This window comes from Macrotis lagotis, chromosome 1, assembly GCF_037893015.1.
Source record: "Macrotis lagotis isolate mMagLag1 chromosome 1, bilby.v1.9.chrom.fasta, whole genome shotgun sequence".
Classification (NCBI taxonomy): Eukaryota; Metazoa; Chordata; class Mammalia; order Peramelemorphia; family Peramelidae; genus Macrotis; species Macrotis lagotis.
In genome coordinates this window covers 32,880,486-32,892,914 of record NC_133658.1, presented here as the reverse complement: position 1 = coordinate 32,892,914, position 12,429 = coordinate 32,880,486, and the positions used below count along the sequence as shown (strand labels likewise).

Here is a 12,429-nt window from a genome sequence, read left to right as displayed (position 1 = left end):
AAACTGGCTATATCCCAGCATGGGGAAAAAGATTCTCATAAATCTTGAGAACTGTAACTCTAACAGAGAGAATATACCTAGCCAGAAATGGTGGACATTCATGACCTATCCATAAGACTGCTATCCAATGGTATAAAACTGGCTATTAACCCCACTTGGGAGAAAGACTTTAATAACTCTCAAGAATTTTAACTCTATTAGATAGAATGCACTTAGCTAGAAGTGAGGGATACTCAGAATTTTCTATGACTCGGAGAGAGAGAATGATTTTATTGTTTGTTTTTTTAGGTTTTTGCAAGGCAAATAGGGTTAAGTGGCTTGCCCAAGGCCACACAGCTAGGTGTGTCTGAGGCTGGATTTGAACTCAGGTACGCCTCACTCTAGGGCTGGTGCTCTGTCCACTGCGCCACCTAGCCTCCCTGATAGAATGATTTTAAAAACTCTACCTCCTTAAAAAGTGGGACAGGAAGGAGACGGGAGGAGGGAGGGGATTGAATAGGGTAAATCTCGTTACACTAAGAGGTACAAAATACATATGCTAATAGAGGGGAAGAAGGGAGGAGATAAGAAACACCTGAATCTTCTTCTCATGAGACTTGGTGTAAAGTCAACTTACACACATACTCAGTTAACTTACAAAACATCTAACCTTTACTAAAAGTGGAAAAGGGAAGGGGGGATGGAGAAAGGGAGGGGGAGGAAAAAATGGCAACTAACAAAAGTAAGGGAAGGGAAAGGGGGAAAAGGGAAATGGAAAAGAAAGGGGAGGGGGATATAGGAGGGAAAACACACTGAAGGTGGTGGTGTTCAGAAAAACAATACTGGGGAATATGGATAAGGGGGGGAAGGGGCAAATACAAATAGAGGAAAGATAGCATGGAGGGCAATAAAGAATTAGTAATCATAACTTTGAATGTGAATGGGATGAATTTTCCCTTAAAATGTAAGTGAATAGCAGAGTGGATTAAAGACCAGAATCCTACAATATGCTGCTTACAAGAAACTCATTTGAAGCAGAGTGATACATATAGAGTAAAGGTAAAAGGTTAGAGCAAAATATATTTTGCTTCAACTGAAGTGTAAAAAGCAGGGGTAGCAATCCTTATCTCAGATAAAGCAGCTGCAAAAATAGATCGCATTAAAAGAGATAAGGAAGGAAACTACTCCTAAAAGGTACCATAGACAATAAAGTTATTTCAGTACTGAATGTATATGCACCCAATGGGATTGCATCCAAACTCTTAGAGGAGAAGCTGAAAGAACTACATGAAGACATAGACAACAAAACTTGACTAGTGGGAGACCTCAACCTCCTGCTCTCAGTTCTAGATAAATCAAATCATTTATGATTATGTTTATTTTATTAAACAAGAAAGAAGTTAAAGAAGTAAATAAATTGTTAGAAAAACCTAGATATGGTAGACTTATGGAGGAAATTGAATGGGGATAAAAAGGAATATACCTTTTTCTCTGCAATATATGACACTTATAGGAAAATTGACCATGTACAAGGACATAAAAACCTAATGATCAACTGCAGAAAGGCAGAAATAGTGAATACATCTTTCTCAGATCACAATGAAATAAAAGTCATATGCAATATTGGGCCAAGGAGATACAATCTTTTAAGAGGGGTGGAAATAGCCAGAACCTCATCTTTATGTTTCAAGAGGTACACAGCCACTGCATGCCTCCTAAAAGTTTCTGTAATCACTAAAAATATTTTAATGGATTTTTAAAAAGAATTCATCCTACAACCTTCTTCCTATATTGGGACTAGGAATAGACAGTGCAGGTTTCTATCTCCTTCTGGGAGCATGATCTCCCAGAGAACACCTGAATTATAGCTAATCAAGTAATGGTATAATTGTTATATGTAGATTAATGTATAAATCATATTTTGTATAAATTTACATAAGTATTCTCTATGATCTGGTGCCCTAATGAGTGATGAGACTAGATTTAGACTTCTCTTTTATAATATATATAATATAAATACAAATTTACATATAAATGAATCATTTGTGCTATATATAAATGTGAGAAATAAAAATTCATATATGATGTGATTATAATATGAGTAATATGTTTGTATATATATGCATATATATGTATATACCAAATCTATTGATATTTATGCTTCTTTTTATCTTTCTCAGAAAAGTAGGTTGATACAGGATGGCTCAAATTGCTAATGTATATGTTTATCTCTGAGTTTACACACACACACACACACACACACACACACACACATATATAATATAGCTATATATCATATATGTGATATATCACATAAATTGTTATATATGCCTATGTTCTTTCTCTCTTGGGGTTCTACAACTCAGTAGAGGAGGAAGACTTCTAATTAATTAAATCAAAGATAAGGAAGCTGAACTATATATCCCTTCCTAGAATTCTATGATGTGTTCAAATGTTCAAAAGGAAGAGAAGGAATAATCCTTACCCGTTCTCCCTCTGGTGACAGCATGGCTAAAATATCATTTGTTAAAATCTTTTCTGGTTCTGTTTCAATTCCTGGCACTTTGGGTTCATTGGAGATCAAAACAGCAAATTCTAGCCTAGAGATGGCATCAAAACACTTTCTTAAATGAGGCTGCACAGCTTGTGGATTGCGGGTCTGGGCCAAAATTTCCAAAAGCTCATCATTGGATAAGAAGTAAAACCTATGGCAAAGAAATGCACCTTTCTTTAATGCAATTCAATAGGAAATCAGTAGATTCATTCCCCAGTCACATACCTGGGACCCCTGAAACACCACCTCCCCATTTAAAGTTCCTTTAGACAAGGAACAGTGTGATCCTGGGCCCAAACACTCTGATGCAAAAATCTATTCTCTCAGTCTATTCCTTTGATAATCATAATTTTCTTTTTGTTTTATTTCTGTCTTCCATTAATCTGAACCTTAAAACTTACAGTTTTTTTAAGCAATGAAAAATATTTTTCAGTTTACTTATTAATATAAAGAGTTTTGCAGATTTTGGTTTGTGCTGTATACAGATAAAATGCAATTTTTGAATATTGGCTATTATACTGATTTTTATATCTTTCTTATTTTTCCTAGCTTGAAGTCTTGGTGCATCTTTTGAAAGTGATTATCACCATCATCCTCAAGAGTTTCAATCTAGGCTTCTACATTAATTGTCTTATGGAAAATTAGAAATAAAAAGTGATGCATATACTTCAATCATTTTAATATTTTTCACTTCAGCATTCCACCTGGAAGGATATAAATATTAATCTGAAGTTTCACCATAGGAAAATTGCAATTTTTTTAAATGAGATACTCTTATGTATTTCCAATTAATGTTCAGAAAATGAAAAATCATTCCAAAGACCAGAAATGTATATACTCTTCTCTCCTTTCTTCCTCCCAGTATTTTGAGGATATATTCCCATTTAATATTTTAGGAAAATGCATATAATTTCATCATCTGTATATATTACATACTTGATTGAGTAAATTAAGTTATAGATGAAAACATTAAAACACCTAATTTTTAAACTCAAATAACTTGTTGCCCTTTTACTGACCAAATTATTCTAAAAATAGTTTTAGCATCACTTAGATAGAATAGCTACTTTTATAAATATCAACCTTTTTATTTAGAATTTCATTTAATCCATAAAAGCCATTTTGATTTTAAATTGCCTTATTCTATTGTATTGTACTTAATGTCTGAATTTTGTTTACTGTTCTGACACTGACTCTGTGATGTAAAAATATATGGACTATAAATTTTATTCCTAACAAACTTATTTCTTTTCTTTTAGAAATATTTAATATTTATTTTCCCCTAATTACATGTAAAATTATTTTAACACTTTTTTTAATTGTGCAAGGCAATGGGCTAAGTGACTTGCCCAGGGTCTTACAGGTAAGTAAGTAGTAAGCATCTGAGGCTGAATCTGCACTCAGGTCCTCCTGACTCCAGGCTGGTGCTCTATCTACCATGCCACCTTATCTGCCCCTAATTTTAATACTTTTAGAAGAAATTTTGAGTCTCTCTCTCTCTCTCTCTCTCTCTCTCTCTCTCTCTCTCTCTCTCTCTCTCTCTCCCCCTCCACCTTATTCCCCTTTCTCCTCATTAAGAAGGCAAGCAACCTAATAAACTTATTAAGTTATACAGCAATATAAGGGGATTGGTTTAATGGCAATACAATACTAGTAAATGAATGAACCCCAGGAATCTTTCATGCAAACAAGTGTTAAGGAAAATACAACAATAGAATGGGAATATTTTAGTATGAGAATGTTTACCATGAGAATTAAAGAAACAATACACATTGATGAAAAACACAAGATGAAAAATAATAAATTAGGCAATTTATAAGAAATGTTTTATAATTTGTATACTTTTCTTCAAAACCCCTGTTAAGTCCATACTAACCTCTCTGGCTTGGCATCACCATTTATGTGTCTAAATTTCCCTTTGATTTTGGTGCTCTGGAGAAACCAAGGCTTATGCTCTAGACTTTCTTTATGTTCACTTGACTTTGGAATCTGATCCTCTTTACCTCTCCCTTCCCATATTGGACATGTGATTACCATAATCTGAGGCCCCTATCAGCCTCTCATTGAAGATGCAAAAGGGAATATTAGTTCATTCAGTTACATAATAGAAATTACAAAAATAATTTTGGATCATATTTCAGAATCTTTTACTCTAACTTCATAGTGTAGGAATGAGGATGTCTATAGAGACTCCTAATTAAACACTACAAAATTAACACAGTGACATTAGATCACACATTATAATCTGAGGACAAACACTATAGAATTGTGTCACATACAAACACGCACACACATGTTCATTGAAATCTCATGTTTCAGAATCTTCCCTAACCATGCCAGGATATTCATGTCTAAAATTTTTTCTCTACTATATTTCTCTGGTGTTACTAAGAAAAAAGGTCTGAAGGCTTTGGCGGCCCACAATCACAATATGAATCAGCAGTGTGATGAGGTTGCTAAAAAAGTTAATGTGATCTAAAACTGCATTTAAAATTTAAAAATTTTAAAAAATTTGGTTTTTAAATTAAGTTAAAATTACATTAATAATTAAATTAAACCAAATAATAAATAATTTAATAAAAATAAATAAAATAATAATATTAATAAAAATTAAATTTGATTTAAAATTTAAAAAATTAAATTCAGTTTTCAAAAGGACATTGATAAGCTGGAAAGTGTCCAGAGGAGGGCAACCAAGTAGGTAATGGGCTTTCCTTCCATGAAAAAAATGAGGAATTATTGAAATAACTGGGTATGCTTAGCCTGTAGAAGATAAGATTGCAGATGGGATGGTGATGGTAGGTACATTGTAGCTGTCTTTAAGAATCTGAAGGGTTTGGGGTGGCTAGGTGGTGTAGTAGATAAAGCACTGACCCCTGGAGTCAAGAGTGCCTGGGTTCAAATCTGGTCTCAGACACTTAATAATTACCTAGCCATGTGGCCTTGGGCAAGCCACTTAACCCCATTTGCCTTACAAAAACCTTAAAAAAGAATCTGGAGGGTTTGCATGTAGAGAAGAAGTTACCCTTCTTCTATTTGGCCCTAGAGGGCAGAATCAGGAGTAGTGAAGGGAAGTTGCTAGGATGCAAATGTAAGGTCAATGCCAAAAACAACCTTCACAATTGGAACTGTTCCCAAGTCTAATGGTAAAGGTGATAGTATTCCCCTCTTTGGAAGGTTTAAGATGACCACTGGTTGGGAATTTTAGACTAGAGATTCCTTTTGTGGATGAGTTGGACATGATAGCCAGGGAGGTCCTTTCCATAGATCAACTTCTGTGATTCTATGATTCTGTCCTGAGAACAACTCTGATGAAGATACAAGTTACCCTATATTTCAGGACACCATCTGCTGGATTGTCTTTATCACAAACCTTTTTGTCTTTCAGCTACTCTGAAATTAAATTTTTTTGTTTGTTGATCCATACTGTCTCAAGTTAGGAGAAAAAACATTAGTAATTTCCAGAGATTAATCATTAGTAACTGCCAAAGATTATCTATTAAGATTTTGAGTTTACCTTGGAAAGATAACTCTCTTTGATTCCAAATAAGCTTCAAGACACTTTTGAATTTGGTCAAGCAGTGCATTATTATTTTGAAAAGTTTCTAGAAGTCCTATATATTGAAAAAAATTATGCAGAAAATTGCAGTAACAATTGAAAAAACAAATAAGAAACAATATTATTGATATTATAAACATTTAATGTATTTAATAAAATATAACCCAATTGCCATTTTGTGGGCTGTCAAAGAAATAACGATTTCTGGATTTTAATATTTAATCATACATATTTAATAGAATTCATTTCTCACTATGTTCAGATGGATCTTTGGTGTGTTGATGTGGAGTTCCCTCCAATGATGCAGTGTTCAGAGAGCCTAAGGAAGCTTGGTTATACAGTGTGGGCCTTTAAAAAAACAGATTCAAACTTAAGGAAAATTCAGAGATGTAAAGAACTAAAACTGTGATAAGGCATGTGGAGGAATGTGGGTAGGGCATGGGGAGAGAAGCAGAGTCCTAGGCCTTGGTCTAGGTATCCAGACGAACACCTGGTGAACTTTGGAGGACCAGAGGCCTCCCCATCTTTGCAGCACCATCCCTGGTTTAGATGGATCTACATTGGAAGCTAAGGACAAATTGGATGCAGGATCCAGTCTAAAAAGAACCAGCAGAAAAGCAACACCTTGTCTTGGTGGGGGGTACCTTCTTCAGTATCCTACAAAGGAGAGAATAGATCTCTGAAAGTCAGGAGCTGTGAGTTATACCATGGCCATGTGTTTTCTAATCTAGCATCCACTCTGCCCTGGACTCTTTTTGCACTCTTAGGGGAATGTGTCCTAGGCATTTGGAGGATGTTTTGTCCCAACTATTTCAATATTCTACCTTTGGAAATATCTCTTTCTAAAAACTACTCAAGTGTGACTAATTGGTGTCATAGCAATAATGGTGGGAAACCAGTGAAATCTCAGGAGCTACATAATACCAGAAAAGATTTCTCCCCCAGCCCTTCAGATTATCCTCAGAGAGATGCCTGTGATACTGAGGGTTGGGTCAATAGCTCCAAGGTATTGGCACATTTAGATGACTAAGTTTTTAGTTATATTATTACTTAGATATACTTGCCAAAATTTCAATTTTCAATTGGCTCCTTTCCAATTATTTGTAATTGGAGACATAATAGCTTGTTCTTTTAATCATTCAGGTCTAGTAAGAATAATTGGTCTCTGGAAAATGGTCACAATACTTCATCAGTCAACAACTGTTCCAGACACTGGATAGTGATACGTTCCAATCCTCAAGGATCTGATATTTCATTGGGGAGAAGCAATATGCATGCAAATGGTATTTTTATTATATATATATATATATATACACACACATATATATGTATATATATATATATATATATATATATATATATATATATATACACATTATTCAGTGGGGGAGGCACTAACAAGAGGAGGAGTCTGAAAAGGCTTTATGTAGGAGATGAATTAAGTAGAACTTTGAAGGAGCCTGGGGATTCTAAGAGGCAGAAGGAAGGAGGAAGTGCTTTCCATATATGAAGGCAAATTAGTGCAAAGACATAGAAATGGAAGATGGAAGTCTGGGGTTATTAAATCAAAGTGTGTGTAAAGGGGAATGATATATAATCATTACAATAGAAGAAGAACATTAAATTCCAAACAAGAAATCTATCTGAACCTCAAGATAATAAGGAACCACTAGAGTTTACTGAGCAATGAAAACAATCAATCAGAATGGTGCTTTAGGAAAATCACTTTGGCAGCTCAGAGGAGAATGGATTGGAATGGGAAGAGAATAATCTGGAAACTATTGTAATCCTCCCAGAAAGAAGACTGAACTAGAACCTTATCCAAGTGAGAAGGGATGAGAAAGTATTGTATTTTGGGGAAGTTGTGAAGGTAGACATGTGAGGTAAGGGGCAATGGGAAATTGAGAATGATGCTGAAGGTCACTGGAAGGATGATGGAGCCCTTGACAGAAAAAAAGGGACATTCTGAAGAAGGGTGTTATTGGAAATGATGAGATCTGTTTGAAATGTGTTGAGGTTGAGATGCTGATGGAATATCCAATTTGAAATATTAAACAATTGGATCTGGGCTACGTGAGTTCAAGAAATTAAAAAACGTGGAAAATGATTAGCTTCTTCTCATTTTAATTCCTTCTGATGTCATTTCTCTTTCAATACCTCCCTCCTTCCCTTAGGGGTTCTACATACCTTAGATTCTGCCTCCTTCATTAATATCCTCTGAATATCTTTCAAATAAGAGCATTCCTTCAGTGTATGATATGAACACTTATATTCTAGTAATTTACTGTTTATCAGGAGAAGAGATTCTCTTAGCTTTTTTTCTTTGTCATGTATCCTTTTGGTCACAATCTGGTGGAGCCCTGCAACCTTCTCAGGTTGCATAACATAATATAAAGGGAAAGACAGCTATCAAAATATTTTTTTTTTACAATTCAGGAATACAAGGATAAGAACTCCTGAAATAGATGATCAAGCAATAAAACATTTATTAAGCCTCAGTTTTCTCATTTATAAAAAGAGCTGGAGAAGAAAATGTCAGAATACTTCAGTATCTTTGCCAAGAAAATCCTAAACCGGTTTACAAAAAGTTGTACAAACTAAGTAACATCAAGTTGGGTAAAATAGTGACAAGAATGACCAGCCCTAGCTGGGGGAACCTTAAAGTATGACAACATTCTTCAAGTCTTCAAAAGAGGATGACTATATTTAATTTTGTATCTGTGAATACTCTGATATACTTGAAGCATTGGATAGAGGGTTTACTTAGTGATTTGTACCTGTGTCTGTTTTAACAAAAAGTCATAGTTTTGAAAAGTAATGTATCAAATTCATAGTGGCATGTCTGTGGGAGTTTGAGCCAAAAACACAATTTTTAGCTGCAAACAAAAAATATTCACTGTAGGTTGAAACAGAAAACTGAAGTAACCCTATTCTTTTGTGGTAGAGGACCAAAAATGCAAGAACATCATGCAGTGGAGAAGTTTCATTATGGAAACTTCAAACTAAGCTGAGAAAGGAGAAAAAAATCAAGTTTTTGAAAATGTTGCCTCCTTTTTATCTGATTTTTAATATTACATCCTCAAGATTAATGACTAATTAATTAATTAATCCTCAAACCTTTAATGGTCAGTATAGGTGGTGATCAATGTAGATAGATAGTGATGCTTCTTTGTGAATCATTTTGTTGACATACCTGGCTGAGTAGCTGCCCGGAGAGCATTGGGCAGACGGTTAACTTTTCTCATGATTTCTTTCCATGATTTATCCACCTGTAAAAACATTTTGGCCTCTGCTGGCAGCTGTCTCTGTATGTCTGGGGCACTGAAAATACTTTCTAAATAAAGCCAATTTCTCTGACAGGTCATCCATTCCTCCTAGAAAAATCAATAATTAATCTGTGAGTAACTAGGGTACCACTGGGGCCAATAACAAAGGCAGGTAGCCCAGTTCATGTCCCCATTTCAGGACCCTGGATAGCTGCACAGAAAGATTAAGAAAATGCAAGAGCTGGAAGTTTCTGCTGATGAAGGACTTCTTCATTACATCATGGTAGTGGTGGCTAGGGCAGTTAGTTGGTATAGTGGATAAAGCACCAGATCTGGAGTCAGGAAAATCTGAGTTCAAATCTAGCCTCAGACACTGTATGATCCTGGACAAATCACAATTGCCTCAGTTTTCTCATCTGTAAAAAGAGCTGGAGAAAGAAATGGTAAACTATCTTTGCCAAGAAAATGCCAAATGGGATTACAAAAAGTTGGACACAATTGAGCAACAAGTTGGGTGAAAAGAGTTACAAGAATAACTCTCCCTAGGTAGGGGGAGAGGGCCATCTTAAAGGATGACAGTGTTCTTCATATCTTCAAGTTCATATTGCAAAAGAGGAATATTTTGACCTCAGTTATCAATTACTATATTTCATTTTGACTTCTCTTTGAATACTCAAATTCTTCTACCACTACCTTAATAGCCAACTAAGATAGTTCTTTACTGTTTGCAAGGCATTTCATACACGATTTGCACTAGGACTTTGTAATACTCTATTACCTCATTTGCCACCCAAAAGGACTTCTCTATCATGCCTCAGGAGTTGAATACTTCTTCATCCCCCTTTTCAACTTTCTTTTTTGTGTTGTCTTCCTCCTTTAGATTTTGGGCTCCTTGACAACAAGGATTGCCTTTTGTCTTTCTTCATATCCCCAAGTCTAGCAGTGTCTGCTCAATGCATGATGACTGTGTAACTCATTTGTTCCACATAATCCTGTGAAGTAGGTGGTAGTAATGATGATGATGAAGAGGAGGAGGAGGGGGATGGTAATGTTTGTCCTTCATTCTCGAAGAAGATTGTGATACCTTGAGAAGCATATGAATCGAGTTTGAGTGTAGGATGATGTGCTAAATCATCAGTCTCACTTTCTCCTCTATAGAAATCCATCCAGATATGAATCATGAATTTCCAGCATGTGAGGCAATCAGGGTTAATTGTCTCATCCAAGGTCACTTTTCTAAAGAGAAAACTGAAGCTCAAACATGCTAAATGATTTGTTCAAGGTCATACAGCTAGGTAGAGGAGGCAAGATTCAAATTTAGGTCTTTCTGACTGCACAGTCACTTTTCCCTTCCCTCCAACACCTATTTGCTTTTAAGTTACAACATTAGCAATAACCTATAAATATTCCTAGGTAATGAAACTTATTTTACTGTTGACATAATATCTTGGATCTTCCCTTTCTTCTTTTTCCTGAACTACAAGTAAGATCATGACTTCCTCATATCTACCAGTGAACTATCTTCAGCCTCTCTCCCAGAATCCCTTGGAACTCTCCAACACCCTGTCCAGAAACCTCTAGGAGTAGCCCAAACTTCCTGTAATATAAAATAAAAACTGATTAAAGGTTTCAAAACCTCCTACCCTACTTGTCCTTATCTTTGGTTCATATTCTTTATTATAATCAAGCAATCTATTCTCTCTGCTCAGATAACCACCACTCAGTCAGTTAACAAACACTTATTAACCACTTACTGTATACCAAGCCTGAACTGGGGCTACAAAGAGAAGAAACAATCAATTTCTATCTTGGCTAGGTAGGTTTTTCACTGTGATTTCATCCTAACTTAGTTTTTTCCTAACATTCTGAAAAGATAAGAGAAGTAAGATAATACAACATATAAATCTGTCTTTATAAAATGAAATCAAGTTGTAAGAGAAATTATTTTAAGTATCAGTTTTCCATCTAAGTAGAAGCTGTAGTATTGACATTCAATTGCAAAGTTTAAGACATCTCATTTTTCCTTATATTTCTAACCATATTCATTCAAAAAAATTTACTAAATACTATGTGTCAGCATAGGAACTACAAAAAGAGGCAAAAGCCAACTCCTGCCCTCAAGGGGTTTACAATTGTAATCTAGCTATGAAACTGGCTTCATATAGAGCTGAACAAATCCGAGGTTGCCCAGGTTGCTTCACTTTATAAATGAGGAAACTAAGGCCATTAGAGATTAAACAACTTACCCAAGGTACTTGCCCAGGGAGAAAAATGCAGAGGTCAGATTTGAACTCAGATTTTGTAACTGAGATTCAGTCCCTATTCACTGAGCCTAAAGACATAAAAATGACAGCAAAATAGCTATAGGGCTAAAGGGAACCTCAAAGGCCATCTTATTCAGTCCCAGCATTTTACCAAAGATCAAACTGAGGCCTTGGGAAATTAAGTGACTTGCCCAAGTCAAGGTCTCTCAGGTAGTAAGAATTAGAGATGGAATTGAACCCATGTCTTCTGATCCTAGAGGCAAGTGTTCTTTTCACTTCCTGTCTCCCATTGCCTCTCAGCCTAAATAAAAGCACAAAGATAGTGGGCTATATCATTTTTCAAGTACCTTCTTGTTCTAAATTTCTTTAAATTATTTATTTTGAAATTTATTGCTCACCAGTGTTTGATTAAATAATGCCAGATGCTTTTGCCATTCATCAACTCGAGGTTTGAGAGGGCCTACATATCGGGAAGAGGCTATTGTGGCCACGTTAATGATGCTATCGTCAAGAAGAACCTTTAAGAAAAAAGAGAAAGAGAATACAGTAAGTGTAGCCCATTTCTGGTCTCTTCCCATTCTATTGTTTTCTATTTCTTTGTATTACTCATTTAAGAAAACCTTGCTATTCTCTGGAATTCTGCATTCATTTAGACAAGAAATCTCTGCTAACAATTTAGAGTTATCAAGGGAATGTGTCATACAAAAAAATGAGCATGATAAAAGACAAAAATGGTAGGGACTTAATAGAAGCAGAAAGAAGAGGTGGCAAGAATATACAGAAGAACAATATAAGAAAGATCTTAAA

The 12,429-nt window shown here is 35.3% G+C and overlaps 1 protein-coding gene across 6 annotated transcripts in view; it reads right to left on the bottom strand.

Annotated features, from left to right (window-relative positions):
- DNAH6 (dynein axonemal heavy chain 6) overlaps positions 1–12,429 on the bottom strand; it is a 227,602-nt gene that overhangs the window by 141,421 nt on the left and 73,752 nt on the right. For all 6 annotated transcript variants that reach the window (XM_074196146.1, XM_074196126.1, XM_074196152.1 and 3 more), the window contains 4 exons: positions 12,021–12,140; positions 9,286–9,466; positions 6,051–6,147; positions 2,465–2,684 (listed from right to left, as the gene is read on the bottom strand). In XM_074196146.1, coding sequence (XP_074052247.1) covers positions 2,465–2,684; positions 6,051–6,147; positions 9,286–9,466; positions 12,021–12,140 — 618 coding nt within the window. The remainder of the gene's footprint in view (positions 1–2,464; positions 2,685–6,050; positions 6,148–9,285; positions 9,467–12,020; positions 12,141–12,429) is intronic.